The sequence below is a fragment of the Oreochromis aureus genome, linkage group 3 (genome assembly GCF_013358895.1).
Source record: "Oreochromis aureus strain Israel breed Guangdong linkage group 3, ZZ_aureus, whole genome shotgun sequence".
Taxonomy (NCBI): domain Eukaryota; kingdom Metazoa; phylum Chordata; class Actinopteri; order Cichliformes; family Cichlidae; genus Oreochromis; species Oreochromis aureus.
This window is the reverse complement of record NC_052944.1, coordinates 106,220,018-106,241,054: the sequence shown is the minus strand read 5'-3', so window position 1 is coordinate 106,241,054 and position 21,037 is coordinate 106,220,018. Positions and strand designations below refer to the sequence as shown.

The following is a 21,037-nucleotide window of genomic DNA, read 5'->3' as shown; positions in this document are numbered from 1 at the left end:
AAAAACTGAATGGAAAGAACAATAGCTTGGTTTTGTGTTAATAGTACTTGAACCATTTGGTGCAATCGGTTTCCCCAATTGGATTAAGTTGTTTAAATACAACTATTTAAGTTAATTTAACTTAATTTGAATATAAGCATGTAACACTTTAAATAAGTTTGAATAAATACAGCATTTATTATTTACAGCATAATACACAAATTTAATGGTTTAAGTTGAAACATACTAAATACAATAAGTAAATAAACATAATGCATTTGAGTTACATTATCATATTTGCTTTGGGTTCTCGGGACTCTAATGAAGTACTTAAATAACCCAAAACTGTTTAAGTTATAAAGCTTGAATCAATAGGTGCAATCGGTTTCCCCAAATCATTTGAGTTAACTTGTCACGTTTTACAGTGCACCTGTGTCTGAGACCTCCTTCAGGGTCCACCTGAAGCTCTCAGTCTGCTGTGGAAAAAGGAAATCCAGGTGAGTTTCTCCTGATCACCTGAGGCCGTCATTACTGTGTGAACTTTACCCACACGCCACTTCTCACTCCTCCCACCCGCTGCACACAGTCACTGAGTACAGACCGGCTGATAAAGGGAGAGGCAGGAAGACGGGGAGCAAAGACGAGAAGTTCAACGTCATTTTGCAGAAGTGAAAGTGTGAGAGAGCAGCAGCAGAGCTGCAGTCGAGTCCTGTTTGTCTCTAAAAGAAGATTCACTGGAGTCCATCAGGTTTCTCTCAGCAACAGTGGTGAGTGCAGCTGATCACACTTCCTGTTTCTACACAAATCTTCACTCTGTTCACTTCATGCTGACTCATCACAGTCACACTGGATCCATAGAAATCTGCTCATGTAACCACAGATCCACTGTAGGAACATGGAGCTGCTGCTTCAGTCTCACTGTGGCTCTGCTCAGGACTGTGGACTCAGTCTGTGCTCTGGACTTCAGACTGACTCCACACTTCCTGGTTATTCATCACTTCCTGTTCCTATTAGATTGATTCTGGATCTGATTGATCATAAGGATTACAGACGTGAAAACACCTGTTTATTCTTTATTGATATAAAGCCTTTGATACTGTAAACCAGCAGATTTTGGTCAGTCCTTCAAAAAGTCATTCACACATTTTACAAAGAGAGATTATCTGACTTAGTGTATCCTGTAAGAGTCACAGATGTTCCTGAATCATTCAGAAAACAGTCGATGCTGCACTTTATAACTTTGTGTGGAAACATAAATCTCATTATTTAAACAGATGTGTTTGAATCATCCTGATAATCGAGGCTTTAAATATGTCAGAGTTCACACATCAGCTGTGATATTCAAGCTGAACTGGATCAAACATGTCATCAGACACAAACATAGATGATGGTGTTTAATCCCAAAGCTTATTTAAACAATGTGAGGGACCAAGCAGGGACACAGGCAAAAAAGTATCTTCAAAAAGGGTTTTCTTTATTTTAACCCTCACAAAGTCCAAAATTAACAAAATTCAAAAACATACTTAGCAGGCCCATAAAAGAGGTCAACTAAATATAACTCTAAGTTTCTGGAAATTATTTTTCGTAAACAAAACAAAGTGAGACACAACTTAACTCACAAACTGACCTAATTACAAAGACACATGAGGGTAGCTTTTATAATGATTTGGCCAAACCATTTACACACAATAGGGGGGAAACAAAAACACACACATATTAACTAAGCACAGAATAACCTAACTAAACCTAAAACACCCCTGCTCCTGGTAAGCCCATGGTTGGTCCTGCTGAGCAGGCATTTTGTCCCCAGAGTCCTCAGCCACGCCTTTTGCCCAGACAGGAAACAGCCACCGCCCAAACCCAGGTAACTCGAAAGAGAAACATAATTAATATAACAAAACATTTTAGAAAAACCACACAATGTTACTATGTGCGCGCCTCATAATACCAGTGTTAGGTTTAACAAAATGATTAATGAATTAACTTAATGAAGAAAACTGCAAAGCAAACCTATAAAGTGAAAAATGAACTAATTTACCCCTGTGTGGCTGATGCCATCACACACCCCCCCTCTTCAGGACTCTCGCTGGTACAGCGAGAGAGGAAGTCGGCAGTAACGTTGTTCTTCCCAGGAACGTGCTTGATGACAAACCGAAAAGGTTGCAGAGCAAGGTACCATCTTGTGATTCTTCCGTTCTTATCTTTCATCTTTTCCATCCACTGAAGTGCACTGTGATCCGTCTCCAGGGTGAATTCTCTTCCAAGAAGGTAGTACCTGAAGGAATCAAGGGCCCACTTGATGGCAAGGGCCTCTGATAGGTTTATAGCATAAACCTACTCGCTGGAACGTTCAGGACAATTTGCTACACAGCAAAAACAAGACACAAGTAGGCAAAGTTCCTTGTAGTACTCATGCATGAGGGAGACCTGCCTGGAGCCAAGTGTCGTTCCTCCCACTTGACCTCCGCCAGACTCTCAGCCAGGTCCCCATAGCACTCCTTTTATTGTGGTTACATGAATATGCATAGGGTCATTAACATATGACCCCTTATATAGGTATACATGTGAACGAAGAATACCGTGTGTGTGTGTGTGTGTGTGTGTGTGTGTGTGTGTGTGTGTGTGTGTGTGTGTGTGTGTGTGTGTGTGTGTGTGTGTGTGTGTGTGTGGGGGTCAAACTGTGACCCCAGGAAGACTCCCCAGAGCCGTCCATCTAAACAAAAGGCACTTAGACTAAAACAGATATAGATACGTTTATCCTACCATAAAGCAATAAGACAAGGCACAACCTCTCCCATGCTCCCAGAGTGTGGGTGTGAAAACCAGAACACTCTGGAATGCACACAATGCCGTTGCAGACTATTAAGGATCAAACCTCCTATCACTACACAATCGATTATACACCTCTAAGCATATATGAGTAAATATTTCTAAGCATAAATGACAATCACAATACAAATCTAACATTTCCCCCCTTTTGGCAATTATGCTAGAAAAGTACCCAGTTAGGATCACGTCATGTCTGACAGTGTCAATGCAAACATTTTTATACTCAGCATATGTAAACGTACGCAGTTTGACAAATATATTAGCAGTTATTCTAGTTCTCATTGATCTCATACAATGATAAACTGCATCCTGCAAGCAAACAGATGAATTGTTAATGGTCATAAGAGAAATTAACATTTTCAAGAACACTCCAGCTTGGTGGTGCTCCTCTGCAAGACATGTAAATCACACGTCTCTCTGCAGAGTGGTTTAAGTTCTGCAGGGCGTTATAAATGTCTCTTCCAGTTGTTTCCATCACTGTTCATAGGACCAGAGTCCAAATGTATGTAGAATAGACATTCAGACATACCAGTTGAGTTTGCCGTTTGTCAACATGGGTCTCAGCTATTGTGAGAGCTGCAGACCTCTTCAGCACTCTAGTTTTATGGCCTCTGCCAACCCCCATCACCTCACTTCAGGCCTCTGTCCTGTGGGGGATACATATGACTCCTCCATTGTCCATCCTCTGCAGGAAAAACCCTCTGTGGAAAGGGTGTTGGATCCAGTTATCTTATTGCTGTTATGATCCCAGCAGTCTTCAGAGTGTCATCGTATGCACAGTACAGTGACACAGCATTAGGTGATGTTCATAGGAAACTGCTGTCATCACCACCATAGCTTCTGGTTCCTGTGCTTTTCACAGAATCATGATGCCATCCTTGGACTCCCCCTGCGCTGTCGGTGGAGCTTGGCACGCTCCCCTCATCCTTCAGGTGCCCGTCTGTCGTCCACAATCTCCTCTATTGGCCTCTGGAAAGCTCCCTTGGCACAGCTCTCATTCCAACGCAGCTTCATGGTCCTTGCTGTGGCTCCGAAATCTGATCTCATGATGGGCCCCAAACAGCTCGACCTTTGACCTCAACCACTGCCTGGACTGTCAGCTATGCCTGGAATGGGTTGCTTCTCACTGGGCCTCAGAAGATTTCTCAGGAGATTCCTTTCAGCAATACTTTAACTGCTGCACCTGTATTTCCTTGCTAGGAGGAAAAACTTCTAAAGCATGTAAAGCATCATCAAACCACACTCCTTAGTTCAGTGAACTTCACTTATAGGCCATTAAAGCCTCATCTGAACACAGATGCACCACTTGCATAGGTTTAATACCCGTTAACTAACTGTTAATCACACAAAAATCATAGAAACATTGTTTAGAAAACATAGAAAACATAGTTTCATGTAACTCTGTAATTCTGGACCCCTCCTCTTGACGCATGGACACTCCCATGAGTCAACTCATCAAACCTAGATTCCTGTCTGAAAGAAAAAGGTTAGCTAGATCATGTCCCAGGCAACATCAGGGCGTCTCCCCCTCTGGAGCAGCACCACCCCGGACCTATAACCCTGCAATAAAAGATGTTAGTGTGTTTTGCATATTAAGTTCGCTTCACATCTGGCTCCGCCTGGAGCCTGCATACACACCATCATGGCCTGGAAAACAAGATCTGGAAGTGAAATCAAACTTCACACTTATAAACAATTGTATCATAAGTAGCAATAAAGCATTCAGCATCAGCAGGACAAGTACCACGTGCAGGTTTTCTCAAACCAGTAAACTACACTTATTGGCATAATTTGCCTCAGACATGGATCATCCCATGTACTCAGTTAACATTAGTGTAATCGGTGACTTCCCTTAAGCAAAGTCACTCCATGTATTTAACACTAGGAGCTCAGTAGTGGCCAGCTAATGAGCCCCAAATTAAACTATTCCATAAACATTGCATCTCTTATTTGCTTTCTCATGTTACTTGTCCGTCTCTGCTGAATCCTCTACATGCACTCTTAGAAAAACAAACATTAGCAACACACATGGACAATCCTGGAGGTCAGGCACAAATTGACAGGGTCCAGAGGTGCTATAAAACGACCATAAAGACCATAGCTGTGGACAGAAGTGGCACTAGTTTCAACACAGGGAATGTTTTACATGTTATTCACATCGTCAAAGTAACCTTCACATTTCTCCAACAACACAGTGTAACAGCATCACCAACTCATAACCTGTAAACACAGTTTTCTTCACACATAAACCCAGAAATCCTGTAATAGAAAACATCAACCAGCTATCCTGGTATAAATCACATGATCAAATCACATGAAGACTGTAATGCTGTAGAAATGTTAGCGCTGCGCAGGTGTACACACTTTGTCACAGTCACCTCTGTGAGCAACACAAGGTAGTGAATGACACCCCTGGTAGATGCACAGACACAGAAAGTGGCATTTAAAAGGTTAAATCATCACGCAACCTCGAATGTTGCTGTCATCTTTCTGCTCCTGTAAAAGAAACACACATAGATTCATCTGCACCTTTGTCAGGTGGGGGTCAACTTCGCACAGTGATGTCAGTCAGTCTGTCAGCTTCTGTCCGCTTTTACCAGTCAGTCGGTTTTATTTTCTCTCACTCATTCATTCATGCATTCATTCATTCTTTCTTTGCTGATAGTGGAAATTAACGTCGCATTTTCATTTCCACTTCTCAGCAAAATGACGTCATTTCAAAAAGAAAAGAATTTAGACTGGATTTCCTCGTTGAATCCTTTTGGACAGGAACTTATTTTCTAATTGTCCCAGATAATTGACCTTCTCGTGAGCCCATTTTAATGTGGAGAAACTCACTTGCAACAATTTTCTCGACGACGCGTCGTATAGCGCTTCCGTTCTAATCGTGCAGATCTGCTCAAACAGAGATCATCAAACAAAACTTTCAGTGCACTGTGAAAGTATTAAAATAAAAAGGCCTCGTTAAGTCATGACACACGCTCCTCATCTCAGGAGGGTAAATCATACCATTAGCATGGTTTATCAAACCATCATATTAATTGGCAGGCTCAACTTCACAACAAAAGAAAAATCATCAGCTAGATTAACTCCAAACCAACCATCAGCCGCACAACACACAACATAAGCCTCATGTCTCATTAGCTATGAATTTTAATCCCCAGGACTGTACTTTTCACTCATTTAGGCCACAAATTTTATTTAGTTTTCCTTTTTCCCCATCATCATAAAACATGTGACATGTTGTCATGCATTTCACAAAAGAAGTTTGTTCTCATATATTCAGAGTTGTGTATCTGGATGCAGGAGTCACTTGCACATCACAACAGGAAACTCAGTGTTTTAGAGTCTCCATTCTAACACATCCCATTCACTCGTACTAGAATTCAATCACCTTTCATTAACCTAAGAACCATCAACTAATTTGCATATCAGTTATTAACCCACTAAGTTGACAGGACAACAGAATTGCATGTTCAAAATATTATCACAAAAATGGAATTTCCCTCATACAGTAAATTACTTTGTGCTGCATCAATCAGGCAGAAAGCATCCCCCAATTTACTATATTACCAACTAAATTTATTGTCTGATCACTGGTTGGTCAACCCAGAATCTTTTTTCCCACAAAAATTAAACTGTTGTCCTGCAACATGGAGAGTTAACTGTCAGCATTGGGTAAATTCAGCATTTGATAACAAGCGTCTGTTAAATTTACACTATTTTAACACTGATGAGAGATAACAAGCTGATTTTCATTGCATGTGTGTTTGTTATTAGGCAGGTTTAATCAATGTGTCTGTGGAGCTGCATCTCCAGCAGGGCATGTTCTTAAAGCTGCCTTTCCTACACACTTCTCTGCTATTAATTGATCATCATTTTCAACTAATGTGCTATGAGTCCACCGGTGTTTGCATCACTTCTCATCACATGAAGTGACTTGGACAAGATGATAAACAGACTCACATGCTCAAGATGCTGCCTAATCTTCATGAGCTCTCTTGTGTTTGTGTTAGTAGGGTTAATGCATGTTCTGCTTGTGTGTGATTTTGTATATGTTTCTTTTTGCAGTGTTTCAGATTCCTTCACAATTTTCCACTTAAGCAGTCAGTTTTCTTTTCCCCAGGTTTGCTAACCCAAATTTTGATTTCCCACATTAAACAACAGCTTTCCTCTGTGTCCTTACCCTCTTCACTCTGTTGTCCTCTCCCACTTCAACAGTCCAACAGCCGGCAGTTCTTCTTCAGCTTTGTCCTGTGTTCCACTGTCTCTTCTTGCCATTTTACTCCGAAAGTGGCAAATGTCAAACCCCAACAGTCTCCTCAAACGTTCTTTTCACAAGCACAGTGACTTTGCAGCTTGTTGGAAACACAGTGTCATTCATCCAATCAGGATGATGGTTTGCTCTTCTTCTCCACTGCTGTTTGTCCACACTGCTGCTGCTTGCCGGGTCTCTCTGCTCAGGACTTTGCTGCTGTCTCTTTATCTGCCATGTTATTGCTCTTTGGAACTGCATTCCTTGTCTTCAGGGAGGAGTGAGAGCTCGCTTGTGAGGATGAGGGACACATGGAGCTGTAAATAAGTTAGCCAGAAACTTGGCCTGAATGTTTCCAATGATATTAAACTATAACTTTATTCCGACTGCTGCATGTGGAAAATGATCCAGGTCTGCTTTTCATCTGAAAGTGACAAACTAAGACATTTTCATTAGTATTATCACTGCTTAACCAACACACAGAACTCTCCTTTCTTAAAAGCAGAAAATGAGATTGTAGTTGTTCTTGGCTAATAAACACAAAACTTTTTTCCTATTATTTTCCATCTACAATGTAAATTTTGTCTCCTTCTTACTCTTTTTTTCTTTACACTAGCTGGTGACCTGCAGAATCACCGCTCTCACAATTGGAGACAATTACATTCACACAGCACAAACACACACTGCGACGTCAGGCACATTCACACTCACTTTTTCATCTGCATAAATAAAACATATGGCTGATGACATGTGCCATGGTGATCCATAAGTATGATCACAAGTTTATTTAATTATTTTTCAACCCAACAAAGCAAATAAACAAAAACATGATGCTGATGCTATGAACACTCTACACACATGAATCAAGATCCAGGAAAACTGCTGCGCATCTGAAAGAAGAAGCTGAACTCACGGATACGCTACATACTCGAGTTATCATAGTTCTCTTCCCCTTTCTTTGATGAGTTCTCAGCCAGCTCCTGATCTGATAATGTGTAGCTTGCTCATCAGCTCAGAAGAGACAGCAACACAACCTCACACAGTGGTTGTGTGCTTTGCCCACAGTGGCAAAGACTTACACTTTCATATTCAACTCAGCTTCTCCATCATGTAGTTTTCAGCTGTTTCATATAGGGTTCAGCATAATAGTTGTTTTCACAGGTGTGCTCTATATCTCAACAATGGCTCATAATAGGATGACAGTTTTCAAACAGGTCAAGTGCCTCTATGCACGTAATTAGTTTAAAATATTTGCCTATTTTACTTCATCTCATATGTCATTGTACTGAATTTGAGCAACCTTAAGCTTAATGCAGATTGCTTTTAACACTTATCCACCTCAATCAAATCTGTGGTCTGGAGCACGGCCGTTGTTGATCAGGGCAAGCTAAAAAATCATCTAAACATTTCATGTCAGCAAGGGGTGGGGGAAAGCCATTCACCACAGCATAGCTTGACTGCTGCTGATGTGGGCTGGCCTTCTCCACACGCTCTTCAAGGCTGCTGTGTTTTCTGAAAACTTAATCTCTTCCATTTATAAGCCTGCGATTAACCGCACGGCTCAGGTCCGCGTGAAACCCGCGCGACCGTGCTCGCGTGAACCCGCGCAGCTAAGGAGCCGTCACTTTTTTCTTTTCTTTTCTTTTTTTTTTTTTTTTAAATACTGTGCGCTCCCAGGAGTGAAGTCCAGCATAAATGTCTGTCACGCTCGGACACACTCGTGGTTGCTTAGGAACCAATGATAACAACAACAACCGTGTCCCAGACCACGCCTGCTCCGCAGTCATTAACACAACACACACTAGGCCTATAATTTTCCCCAGCCTGCGCGACCCCGCACGGCTTAGGCCACGCGTCACCCGCGCGTCGCACTCAATTAAGGAGCCGTCGCTCTCTTTTTTTTATATAGCCTGCGTCTAACCGCCGACGGCTAAGGTCCGCGATGCAAGCAGCGCGACCGTGCTTCAGCGTGTACCAGCGCAGCTACAGTAATCTCTTAGTCGTTCTCTTTGAACTTACTTGGTGTTGCTTATTGCGTGCAGCATCAGTCCCGTCAGATCCTGTCAATCGTCATCCATCGAGGAGAAAACAGGACGGCTAATCCACCGCCCAATGACGAATTCTCACGTCTCGGGTCTTTGCTGCAGGACCTCTATAAGTCCTGGCTGACGTCTTCGGTGTGTCTCTTTTCCCCTCGGTGAATGTCAATTCCAAGGATCCGCTCGAGAAGGACCAATTAATGATAGGTTTATAGCATAAACCTACTCGCTGGAACGTTCAGGACAATTTGCTACACAGCAAAAACAAGACACAAGTAGGCAAAGTTCCTTGTAGTACTCATGCATGAGGGAGACCTGCCTGGAGCCAAGTGTCGCCCACCCACTTGACCTCCGCCAGACTCTCAGCCAGGTCCCCATAGCACTCCTTTTATTGTGGTTACATGAATATGCATAGGGTCATTAACATATGACCCCTTATATAGGTATACATGTGAACGAAGAATACCGTGTGTGTGTGTGTGTGTGTGTGTGTGTGTGTGTGTGTGTGTGTGTGTGTGTGTGTGTGTGTGTGTGTGTGTGTGTGTGTGTGTATCCGTGTGTGGGGTCAAACTGTGACCCCAGGAAGACTCCCAGAGCCGTCCATCTAAACAAAAGGCACTTAGACTAAAACAGATATAGATACGTTTATCCTACCATAAAGCAATAAGACAAGGCACAACCTCTCCCATGCTCCCAGAGTGTGGGTGTGAAAACCAGAACACTCTGGAATGCACACAATGCCGTTGCAGACTATTAAGGATCAAACCTCCTATCACTACACAATCGATTATACACCTCTAAGCATATATGAGTAAATATTTCTAAGCATAAATGACAATCACAATACAAATCTAACAGCCTCCTTTTCCACTGTTGAATACCGAACCTCTTGGGAACAGCTTTCGGCTGATATAAGCAACAGGATGACGTTCTCCGTCCAAACCTTGAAGTAGCACTGCTCCCAGACCCCTATGAGATGCATCAGTTTGAAGGAAAAAGGGCTCATTAAAGTCTGGACTGTACAAAACTGGTTCACTACTCAGTGAATGACTGATGTCCTTGAAAGCTACTATAGCCTCCTCTGTCCAGTTAATCTGATTAGGACACTTGATGCCTATCAAGTCAGTTAGTGGAGCTGCCCTGGTGGAGAATTGTGGTATGAACCGACGATAAAAGCCTGCCATGCCCAAAAAAAGATCTTAGTTGCTTCCTTGTCTGTGGGAGAGGACAAGACTCAATGGCTTGGATCTTACTGACCTGAGGCTTGATCACCCCATTCCCGATCACATGGCCCAGGTATGCAGTCTCAGCAGAGGCAAAAACACACTTAGAGGGGTTCACCGTCAACCCAGCAGCACCAAGACGGTCGAAGACAGCATGCAGATGTTCCAAGTGTTCCTCCCATGTGGTGCTGTAGATGACAATATCATCAAGACATGCAGATGCAAAGTCTGAGAGACCACATAGTACCTGGTCCATTAACCTCTGAAAGCTTGCTGGAGCCCCATGCAGCCCGAATGGCATCACTGTAAATTGGAAGAGACCCCAAGGTGTTCGAAAGGCAGTCAACTTCTTTGATCGCTCCGTGAGTGGCACCTGCCAATATCCCTTGCACAGGTCAAGTACTTTGCCTTCCCCAGCCGTTCCAGCAAATCATCAATGCGTGGCGTGGGGTATGAGTCAAACAGTGATATTGAGTTTAGGTACCTGAAGTCTATACAGAACCTCATGCTTTCATCCTTCTTTGGCACTAGGACCACCAGATTACACCACTCACTCTTTGATGGCTCGATGATCCCAAGGACAACATGAGGTCAATTTCCTTCTTCAGGGATGTCAGCAGACGTTCAGGGATCCTGTAGCTCAAACGCTTTACTGAGACACCCTCTTTAATGACAATGTCATGCTCAATAGTATCTGTTCGGCCAGGATTCACTTTAAACACTTCAGAGTTGCATGCAGCTCTCACCTGAAGCTGTTTATCATCTGGCAGATGACTAAGGTCAAAATCTACCACATCAGCAGAAGGCAAGTATTGCTCACCAACCTCTTCTTCCTCTGGCACACCCCTTATGAGCATCACTTCTGCTGTCTTTTCAGGGCGCTGTGCCCATTCCTTCAAAAGATTTATGTGCAGAACCCTGCTGGAGCGTGGCTTCCCAGGGATGAACACTTGGTAAGTAGTGGACCCCAATTTCTTCTGAACCTCAAAGGGCCCTTGCCACTTAGCCAATAGCTTGTTGTTGTCAGTGGGGAGGAGCACCAACACCTTTTGTCCAGGACTAAAAGACCTCTGACGAGCTGCTCGGTCATACCACAACTTCTGCTTCTGCTGGATTTTGGTCATATTTGACTGAGCAAGCTCACTCATTTTCTGCAGTCGCTCCCTCATCTGTACAACATAGGAAACAATGTTAACAGAGTCCATCTTTTCCTTGCCTCCCTCCCAGATGTTTCTTAACAGGGCTAGAGGTCCTTGTACCTCATACCCATACAAAAGTTCGAACGGAGAGAAACCAGTGGAGGCTTGTGGCACTTCCCTGTAGGCAAAGAGAAGATAAGGAAGCCACTGATCCCAATCAGCACTATTCTTATCTACCACCTTCCGGAGCATCTGCTTCAGAGTCTGATTGAACCGTTCTGTTAGCCCAGGGGTCCCCAATCTCAGTCCACGAGGGCCGGTGTCCCTGCAGGTTTTAGATGTGTCCTTGATCCATCACAGCTGATTTAAATGGATAAATTACCTTCTCAACATGTCTTGAAGTTCTCCAGAGGCCTGGTAATGAGCTAATCATGTGATTCAGGTGTGTTGACCCAGGGTGAGATCTAAAACCTGCAGGGACACCGGCCCTCGTGGACTGAGATTGGGGACCCCTGTGTTAGCCCATCAGTCTGAGGATGTATGGGGTGGTCCTCAGGCTTCTAATGCCCAGCAGCTTGTACACCTGTTTTAGTAAGTTGGACATAAAGTTACTCCCCTGATCAGTCAGTATTTCCTGTGGGAACCCTACTCTTACGAAGAGCTGTACAAGGCAGAAAGCTACTGATTTTGCCTTGATGGATTTCAGTGGGAAGACCTCTGGATATTTAGTTGCATAATCAGTGATTACAAGCATATAGCGATTCCCTGACTTACTCTTCTCAACGGGTCCAACAATATCCATTCCGAGGCGCTCAAATGGGGTACCAATAATAGGCAGTGGTTGGAGTGGAGCTTTGGAAGGAACTTTGGAGGATGTCATTTGGCACTGAGGACAGCTCTTACAGAAGTAGGCTACATCTCTATGGAGGCCAGGCCACAAAAAATGTTGTTTAATGCGAGCTGTGGTTTTGTGCTTACCAAGGTGGCCAGCCCAGGGAATAGAGTGTCCCAAATTAAGCACTGTTTCTCTAACTTCTTGGGGGACCACTAGCTTCAGAAGTGAGCCCACCTGATGGTAAAGTATGCCATTTTGCAAGACATAGTCACTTTTGTTAATGCCTGCCTCCTCTACTTGGTCGTTGTCTATCGCTCGCTGAAAGCAAGAAGTTAAACTAGGATCAGTTTTTTGCAACTCTATTATATTGCCAGGAATTTAAAGTCCCAAAGGCAAGTCTGGGTCAGTATGCATTTCTGGGTGTACCATAGTATGCTGGAACTTCTCCTGTCTCCTCTGTCTGCGACTTTTCCGAGGCTTCCCAGGTGCAGCTTCCCATTCCTCATTAAAAAATGGCAAGGCACTGAAAACTTCTGAGGTTTCATTTGATTTTTGAGCTTGGGCTCTAGTAACAGCCACATTGCATTGATGATTCTGGTCTGACTACAATAAATCAAAAAGCACTGGAAAATCTCGTCCCAGAATAGCTGAATAAGGCAGGTTATCAACCACCCCAACATTTAAAAGGTAAGTCTGTCCATTCACCTTAATGTACATGTCAGCTGTTGAGTACATCTTCTCATCTCCATGCACACAACAAATGGGGATGGTATCACTAACACGGACAATATTGGGGGGCACAAAATCTCTGTATCAGTGTATGAGAACTGCCAGAATCAAGTAAAGCTCTTAAAGTTGTTCCATTAGCTTCAATTTGTATCATTTTAACAGTCTGGTCACACTGGAGCCCATGTTCAGCATGTAGACGTGGCATGAAACACATTTGAACCATCTTAGCTGAAGGTTTTGGGCACATTGGCTTTGTGTGGCCCTCTAACCCACAGAGGTAACAAAAGATCTTTTTTGAATTTTTTAATGGTCTGCCAGCAAACTGGTTCTCACCCACAGGAGTTTTATCAGCTGACACTGGCCTCTGATGGTACATCTGGGCTGATTTGGGGCCTTCCTTTGGCATTTTATTTGCATTACAGGTCCAAGGTTGTCCTTTCCTCCTGGCAGCTACAAACACTTCTGCCAGCTCAGCTGCCTTCGCTGCAGAAGACGGATTGTGCTCTCGAATCCAAACCTGTAGCTCAGGGGACAACATTCTCAAATATTGTTCAAGGATGATTATTTCACCAATTTCTTGGTTCGTTTTACCTTTTGGCTGAATCCATTTCCCGTAAAGATCTTTAAGTCGAGCATACAACTCCTTAGGGTTCTCATCAAGCCTGACTTCCAGTGAACGGAATCGCTGCCTGTAGGTCTCAGGGTTAACATCATACTTGGACAAAATTGCAGCTTTAACTTTGTCATAGCTGAGAGAGTCATCAATATCCATATGAACGTATGCCCCTCTTGCCTTGCCCGTTAGCAGTGGTATTAAACGAAAAACCCAGTCTGTTTTTTCCCAACGATATGCTAAGGCAATGTGTTCAAATGTGGTCAAAAAATGCTCAATATCATCACTATCAGTCAACTTTTCCAGTCTGGGTTCATGCAATGAAAACTGACCTGATAATGACTGACTGGATTCAGCTTGAGCTTGAGGAGAACTAGAAATGGTAGGTAGCTCCCTTGACTCTGATGACTCTGTGGTAGGTAATGGTAGCTCAGGTACTGGTGATGTCTGGGACTGCACCTCTAACTGTAAAACCTGGAACTGATGTTGCAATGCTTTGAATTTTTGTTCTTGTCGTGCAGTTACCTCTTCCTGCCTTGCTTCCCGAGCCTCCTGTTGACCCATATGAGCTTGCAATATTGACATCAGATCCAACAGAGATGGCTCCCTTTCTTCAACCTCAGTGCTCTCCACCATTTCAGAGACTCCAATTTCCTCCTCAGCATCAGCTTCCTTCTGAACAGTTACTCCTTTCTTCTTTTCCACCTTTCCTCCCCGATGCATTTTCCTTTTTTCTGGGGTGAAAAAACCTCAAAGAAATGAAAAAAAAAAAAACTGTGTCCTCAACTGGCAAATCCCACTGCTGCCACCAACTGTGAGGGACCAAGCAGCCAAAGCATAGAGGACACAGGCAAAAAAGTATCTTCAAAAAGGATTTTCTTTATTTTAACCCTCAAAATGTCCAAAATTAACAAAATTCAAAAACATACTTAGCAGGCCCATAAAAGAGGTCAACTAAATATAACTCTACGAAAAATAATTTCCAGAAACTTAAACAAAACAAAGTGAGACACAACTTAACTCACAAACTGACCTAATTACAAAGACACATGAGGGTAGCTTTTATAATGATTTGGCCAAACCATTTACACACAATAGGGGGGAAACAAAAACACACACATATTAACTAAGCACAGAATAACCTAACTAAACCTAAAACACCCCTGCTCCTGGTAAGCCCATGGTTGGTCCTGCTGAGCAGGCATTTTGTCCCCAGAGTCCTCAGCCACGCCTTTTGCCCAGACAGGAAACAGCCACCGCCCAAACCCAGGTAACTCGAAAGAGAAACATAATTAATATAACAAAACATTTTAGAAAAACCACACAATGTTACTATGTGCGCGCCTCATAATACCAGTGTTAGGTTTAACAAAATGATTAATGAATTAACTTAATGAAGAAAACTGCAAAGCAAACCTATAAAGTGAAAAATGAACTGATTTACCCCTGTGTGGCTGATGCCATCACAAACAAACTGGAGGACAGAATTCCTCCTTAAATGTGATTTTGATCAACAAAATTCACTGATCTCATTTTCACACACAGGCTTTATCATGGTGGCTTCTTCTCTTCTAACATAAATCTTTGATTTGGACAAACAAATATATGAAATACAAAAATAAATCAATGTTTTCTGAGGATCCAGAATAATTGAATGATGTATCCCAGCGAGTGACTGGAAAAGTTCATCTTCTTCCATATCCTGAGTTTGTGAGGAGCTGTGATGTTCCAGTATCTGTGAGAGAAAACAGGACAGTTTTTAATGACGCACAAATGGACCAAATATACAGACACCACTGAATAAACATGTTCTCATAAATGCCATTAATATACTGGATCAAACAGTTAATAACACATTTCTGAGGTTTATGATTCATTGTCCTCCTCACTGTCACTTCTATTGGAACAGTCACTGTTTAATATTAATGGGTCGTTGATCTGGACTTACAATAAGAAGTATTTAGTCACCAACAAGGTCGAAGTTTACTTCACAGTAATTGATGGAATATATCCAACAAACTGATTTATTCAAGTATACAAATGATCTGGATGAATCTTGGACCTTCTGTAAAACAGTCAGAGAAACAATTTCACATCTTTCTAACGACTGTGTTTATCTTCATGCCCAAAAGTTATCCTGTTCATCTGGACGCTGCACTGTACAGCAGACACTACGATGTTAAGTTTGTGTTTGGGATGAACCAGTTTGTGTCTGCGTGTGTTGCTGGGTCTCCACCAGTTACTCTGAGAACTGAAGAAGCTTCTCTGATGAAACATCTTCAAGAAACTCAAAGAAGTCCAGACGCTTTTCTTTCCAAGCTCCTCAGATTACTGACGCTTGTTTCTCTCTTTTTAAAAATGAAATTTAAAGTGAATTTTGAATCAAATGTTTCTTTTCTTTCTCCCTCAGAGTGCAGACATGTCTGCTGCCAGCAATCTGCGATCTGAAGATCAGTTTCTGTGCTCCATCTGTCTGGATGTGTTCACTGATCCAGTCACTACACCATGTGGACACAACTTCTGCAAAACCTGCATCAGTCAGCACTGGGACATGAATCAGAGCTGTCAGTGTCCCATGTGTAAAGAGACTTTCTCCACTAGACCTCAGCTGAGGGTCAACACCTTCATCTCTGAGATGGTTGCTCAGTTCAGACGTGAAGCTCAGCAGAAAGCCAGCAGCAGCAGCTCAGAGCAACAAGCTGCCAAACCAGGAGAAGTTCCCTGTGACGTCTGCACTGGAACCAGACTGAAGGCCCTGAAGTCCTGCCTGGTGTGTCAGACCTCCTACTGTCAGACTCACCTGGAGCCTCATCTGACAAAGAAAGGTCTGAGAGGACATCAGCTGATTGATGCTGTGGAGAACCTGGAAGGCAGGATGTGTACGAAGCACGATAAACCTCTGGAGCTGTTCTGTAAGACCGACCAGACATGTGTCTGCGTGCTCTGCTCTGTTTTAGACCACAAGAACCACGAGTTTGTTCCTCTGAGAGAAGAATATGAAGGAAAGAAGGCAGAGCTGGAGAAGACAGAGGCTGAGATTCAGCAGATGATCCAGAAGAGACGACTGAAGATTCAGGAGATCACAGAGTCGGTGAAGATGAGTAAAGATGCTGCAGACAGACAGAAAGCAGAAGGTGTTCAGGTCTTCACTGCTCTGATGGAGTCTGTTGAGAGACGCCTGAAGGAGCTCATGAAGGAGATCGAAGACAAACAGGAAGCTACAGAGAAACAGGCTGAAGGTCTCATCAAAGATCTGGAACAGGAAATCTCTGAGCTGATGGAGAGAAGCTCTGAGGTGGAGCAGCTCTCATGCTCTGAAGACGACCTCCACCTCCTCCAAAGCTTCTCCTCCCTGAAAGCTGCTCCACCCACCAAGTACTGGACAGAGGTCAGAGTTCATCCACCATCATATGAGGGGACTGTGGGGAGAGCTGTGGCTCAGCTGGAGGAGACAATCAGGAAACTCATGAAGAAGAAGCTGCGTGAGGCTGAGCTGCAGAGGGTGCAGCAGTATGAGGTGGATGTGACTCTGGATCCTGATACAGCTCATCCTCAACTCATCCTGTCTGATGATGGAAAACAAGTGTATCATAGTGATGTGTGGAAGAATCTTCCAGACAACCCAGAGAGATTTTCTCTGTGTGTTTGTGTTTTAGGAGAGCAGAGTTTCTCTTCAGGCAGATTTTACTTTGAGGTTCAGGTTAAAGGAAAGACTGAGTGGGATTTAGGAGTGGCCACAGAGTCGATCAACAGGAAGGGAGAAATCACACTGAAACCTCGGAATGGTTTCTGGACTGTGTGGCTGAGAAATGGAAATGAGTACAGAGCTCTTATTGGTTCACCACTCCCCCTCTGTCTTCATCCTGGTCCTGAGAAGGTGGGGGTGTTTGTGGATTATGAGGAGGGTCTGGTCTCCTTTTATGATGTAGGTGCTGCAGCTCTGATCTACTCCTTTACTGGCTGCTCCTTCACTCACAAACTCCACCCATACTTCTGTCCATGTCCTAATGATGGTGGTAAAAACTCTGCACCTCTGATCATCTGTCCTGTCAATCAAACTGAGTCGATCAACGACTGATTTTATTTGATGAATGATTGATTTTTCTTGAAGTGAACAAATGAACATATTGAGTGTAAATCCTCTACAGTCTCCATGTTTCTATAGAATCTGATCATCAGGACTCTGATTCACACTTTGATTCTCATGGAGTTTGATTTGAACAGAAGAAAAGTTGAATCAGGAAATGTTCCCACTGATGGAGACTCGAGCTGAAGAGCAAATATCAGAGAATAAATGTCCAAAAGCTTCATTTACAATAAAGTTTGTTCAATGCTTTGAGTGAATCCAGACTCATGTGTGGCTGTTATACGGAGCATCAGAGTCCAGCTGAGTTATGTTGGATACAAACTGCTTATTTTGGCTCTGTGAGGATTTTTGTTCACTGAAAACTGATAAGACGGATAATATTCAAAGAACTCTGTAGAGATTCATGCATCCATGTTCTCCACCTGCAGGTGTGGAGGAGAAAGGTGGAGCACAGACTGCTGCATCCTTCCAGTCACATCAGTTTGATGATTATATTTCCATGTTGTGATGATTTGGGTTAAAGATAAACAGAGTTGAACGGCTGCAGTCACAGCATGAATAAGATGCTGAAGCTGAGCTGTCAGTGAACATGTTTCACTGCACATGACAGGTGTGTGATTCATCTGGAAGTTATGTGCGGATTAGTGTACAATGAGAGCAATTTAGTATGTTTTTAGAGGCCCATGAGCAGTGTTGGTGCCCAGTCTGGATTTGTTACATCCATTTCATATGCTGGTTTGCCTGCAATAATGCTAAATCATAAGCTACTCAGTCGACATGATGACATGACGTGGTTCTGCAGCATCACACATTAGCATGTTTTATCTCATTATCTATGACCTCAGCACATTGAAAATAACACCAAAAGCATTTTAATAGTGATATGAATTAATTTAGAACTCACCGGAAAGAAGATGCGGAGACCAAACCAACAAAAAGCTGGGGATTGCACAGAACTCGATCCGCTCGTCTCACCGCTGCAATGCAAGCCTGACGTCTTTGTTTAGTAATATCGGATACATGGGATCCCTCACGTTGCCTCCAGGTTGAAAAACGATGAAAAGAGAGCCCATTATCCAGCTTCTTGCCTTCACAATCGTGTGATCAAACGTTGCAACTGATAACACAACACGTACGAACCATAGCTGAAACTGTATCCTGTGTCTAGTAGTGATGGGTCCAGCAACACTGACGCACCGACGCTTGTATCGGTGCGTGCGTGGCTTTAAGAAAAAGTCACGTGATCGATACAGCTGCTGTATCGCTCATTGCCAACGCGCCAAGCTGTGTTTAAAAGGTACCGCATCCGCATCTGCCAACGGAATGAGTCGCCACCAAAAAAACCCACAAAATTACTCTCGCAAAGATAAAAAAATAAATAAAATAAAAAAAAATACACATATCTCCATAACAAAATGGAGCCCAAAAGAAAAAGAATTGTTTCTGCTGTGTGGGATCATTTTGATCTTTTAACTGGAAATAAGGTAATAGTTTGTCTGTCTTTGTTTCAGTGTAATCTATCAGAACACCTCCTCAGTGTTTAGGCATTACAGAGCCAAACATGAAAATGAGGAGACAAACACACTGAGAATGAACACAGGTCGGCCTATATAGACAGTGAACAGCTTTATCATATTTTTTTTTATTATGTGTTTTATTATTTTGAAATCAAGCATCTAGGAAGACTGTTCTGGACCAGACAGTCCTGAATTTTATTATAAAGGACTGCCAACCCCTTAGTATTGTGGAGAGTGTTGGAGAGAAACATTCCAAGATCAGAGGATCCTTTAACGTACTGGGGGAATAGGAAGACATCTTGTCAGAACCTTTTCCACCTGGCTTTACAGTTTTTGTGTACCCCAGCTTCATCTGTGCCTGTGAGTTTTCCAAAGCTGGGGAAATGGTGTAAAAAAAAAAAAAATAGACTGAATGCAAAACAATGGATAAACTTATTTTTCTGGATAGAAATTTATAATAAACTCTGAGTCAATTACATTTAAATGGGTAATATTATATTCACAATACTTTCATTTTAATTTTCACTTAATGTAATTCACAATATATTTTAAAGATGTCTAAAATATTTGAAATGTAAAAGATATAAAATGATTCCGTGGAAAATACAATACCTTACAGTGTATACACGTATGACTAGGTCATTGAATCAGTGTCTGTTGTGAGTCTCAAGTAAGTTGCCTGCAATGATACTTAATGTCCAGCAGGTGTCAGTATGGAGCAAAACAACACTGTGTCGACACAGTATCGATACAGTTTGGGGAATGTGCTGAAACGCTTCACGAGGCCTCAACTACCCATCACTAGTGTCTAGCCTACTGTCATGGCGGAAAGGGGCGTGGCCCACCTCCAGTGACATCACGCTCCAAAGCCCTATTCGGAGGATTACCCAGAATCCCTTGCCCTTTGTGAATGTTGCATGGTGACTTTTATAACAGTAGGTGGTGCCAGTGTCTCATCTAGCTTGATTTAACTTCAACTCTATTTAACTATGTTACACTTACAGATGTGTGGGTGTCTTGTGTGTTTTGTGATTTACTTTTAATGCAATATTTTATTGATGCAATATTTTGTATGCAACCTGCCAGTTAGTTTAAGCTAACTCCTAGCTTAGCTAACTCTTTGCTTAAGCTAACTCTGGTATAATGCACCAAATTCCATTGTTGATATTGCCTTGATCATCACCGATCACCAAAACCTGGCTTCACCCAGTAATACCCGATGCTAGCGTACAGCTAGTGTGCCCTACTCTGCTCCGCTGGGACAGGACAAAGGACTCTGGTAAGAGTGCATGAAAGCTGGTGCAACAACAGTAGTGATCATCACGACTGTGTACATTCCACCTGATGCCAATGTAAACACGGCGCTCGCTATCCTGCTGAACACCATTAACGAACAGCAGCATAATTCGCATAATTGCAGGTGACTTTAATAAGGCCAACATAAAGACTGTACTCCCAAAGTTCTATCAGCATGTTAAATGTCCCACCAGAGGAGAAAACACTCTAGACCATGTTTATCCCACATCAAGCATGCATATAGAGCCATACCCCTCCCCCACCCTGGTCAGTCCGACCACCTCTCCCTCCTGCTCTCTCCAGCCTACACCCTCCTAAGATGCAGTGCCAGGCCCACCACAAAGACTGTTAAAACCCTGCCTGAAAATGCTCTCTCCAAACTACAGGACTGCTTCACACAGACAGACTGGGACATATTTGAACACCAGGACCTAGAAACTTTCACAGGATCAGTACTGGACTACATCAAGTTCTGTATTGCAAATGTGACTGTGGA

The 21,037-nt window shown here is 42.9% G+C and overlaps 2 protein-coding genes across 3 annotated transcripts; one reads left to right on the top strand and one right to left on the bottom strand.

Annotated features, from left to right (window-relative positions):
• Positions 1–595: 595 nt before the first annotated feature.
• Positions 596–17,985, top strand: LOC120438613 (E3 ubiquitin-protein ligase TRIM39-like). Its single transcript, XM_039609021.1, has 2 exons — positions 596–746; positions 16,052–17,985. Exon 2 carries the CDS (start codon positions 16,061–16,063, stop codon positions 17,717–17,719), a length of 1,659 nt encoding a protein of 552 aa, XP_039464955.1. The 5' UTR covers positions 596–746; positions 16,052–16,060; the 3' UTR covers positions 17,720–17,985.
• LOC120438640 lies at positions 9,978–14,365 on the bottom strand. Of its 2 annotated transcripts, XR_005612023.1 has the most exons (3): positions 13,362–14,365; positions 10,360–10,513; positions 10,039–10,071 (listed from the first exon to the last, which is right to left on the bottom strand). XR_005612023.1 is itself a non-coding variant. In XM_039609071.1 (2 exons), the coding sequence occupies exons 1-2, from the start codon at positions 14,362–14,364 to the stop codon at positions 10,446–10,448; spliced, it is 1,071 nt and encodes a 356-aa protein (XP_039465005.1). In that variant the 5' UTR covers position 14,365; the 3' UTR covers positions 9,978–10,445. The 2 variants fall into 2 exon arrangements, 1 of the variants encoding a protein (XP_039465005.1); XM_039609071.1 differs by having other exon boundaries at positions 9,978–10,513.
• Positions 17,986–21,037: the final 3,052 nt, after the last annotated feature.

Coding starts and splice junctions, on each gene's coding strand:
- LOC120438613 (XM_039609021.1), top strand. CDS start 16,061: ATGTCTGCTGCCAGCAATCTGCGATCTGAAGATCAGTTTCTGTGCTCC.
- LOC120438640 (XM_039609071.1), bottom strand. CDS start 14,364: ATGCATCGGGGAGGAAAGGTGGAAAAGAAGAAAGGAGTAACTGTTCAG. Junction 10,514..13,361: donor AGCTGATAAAACTCCTGTGG/GTGAGAACCAGT, acceptor TGTCATCTACAG/CACCACATGGGAGGAACACT.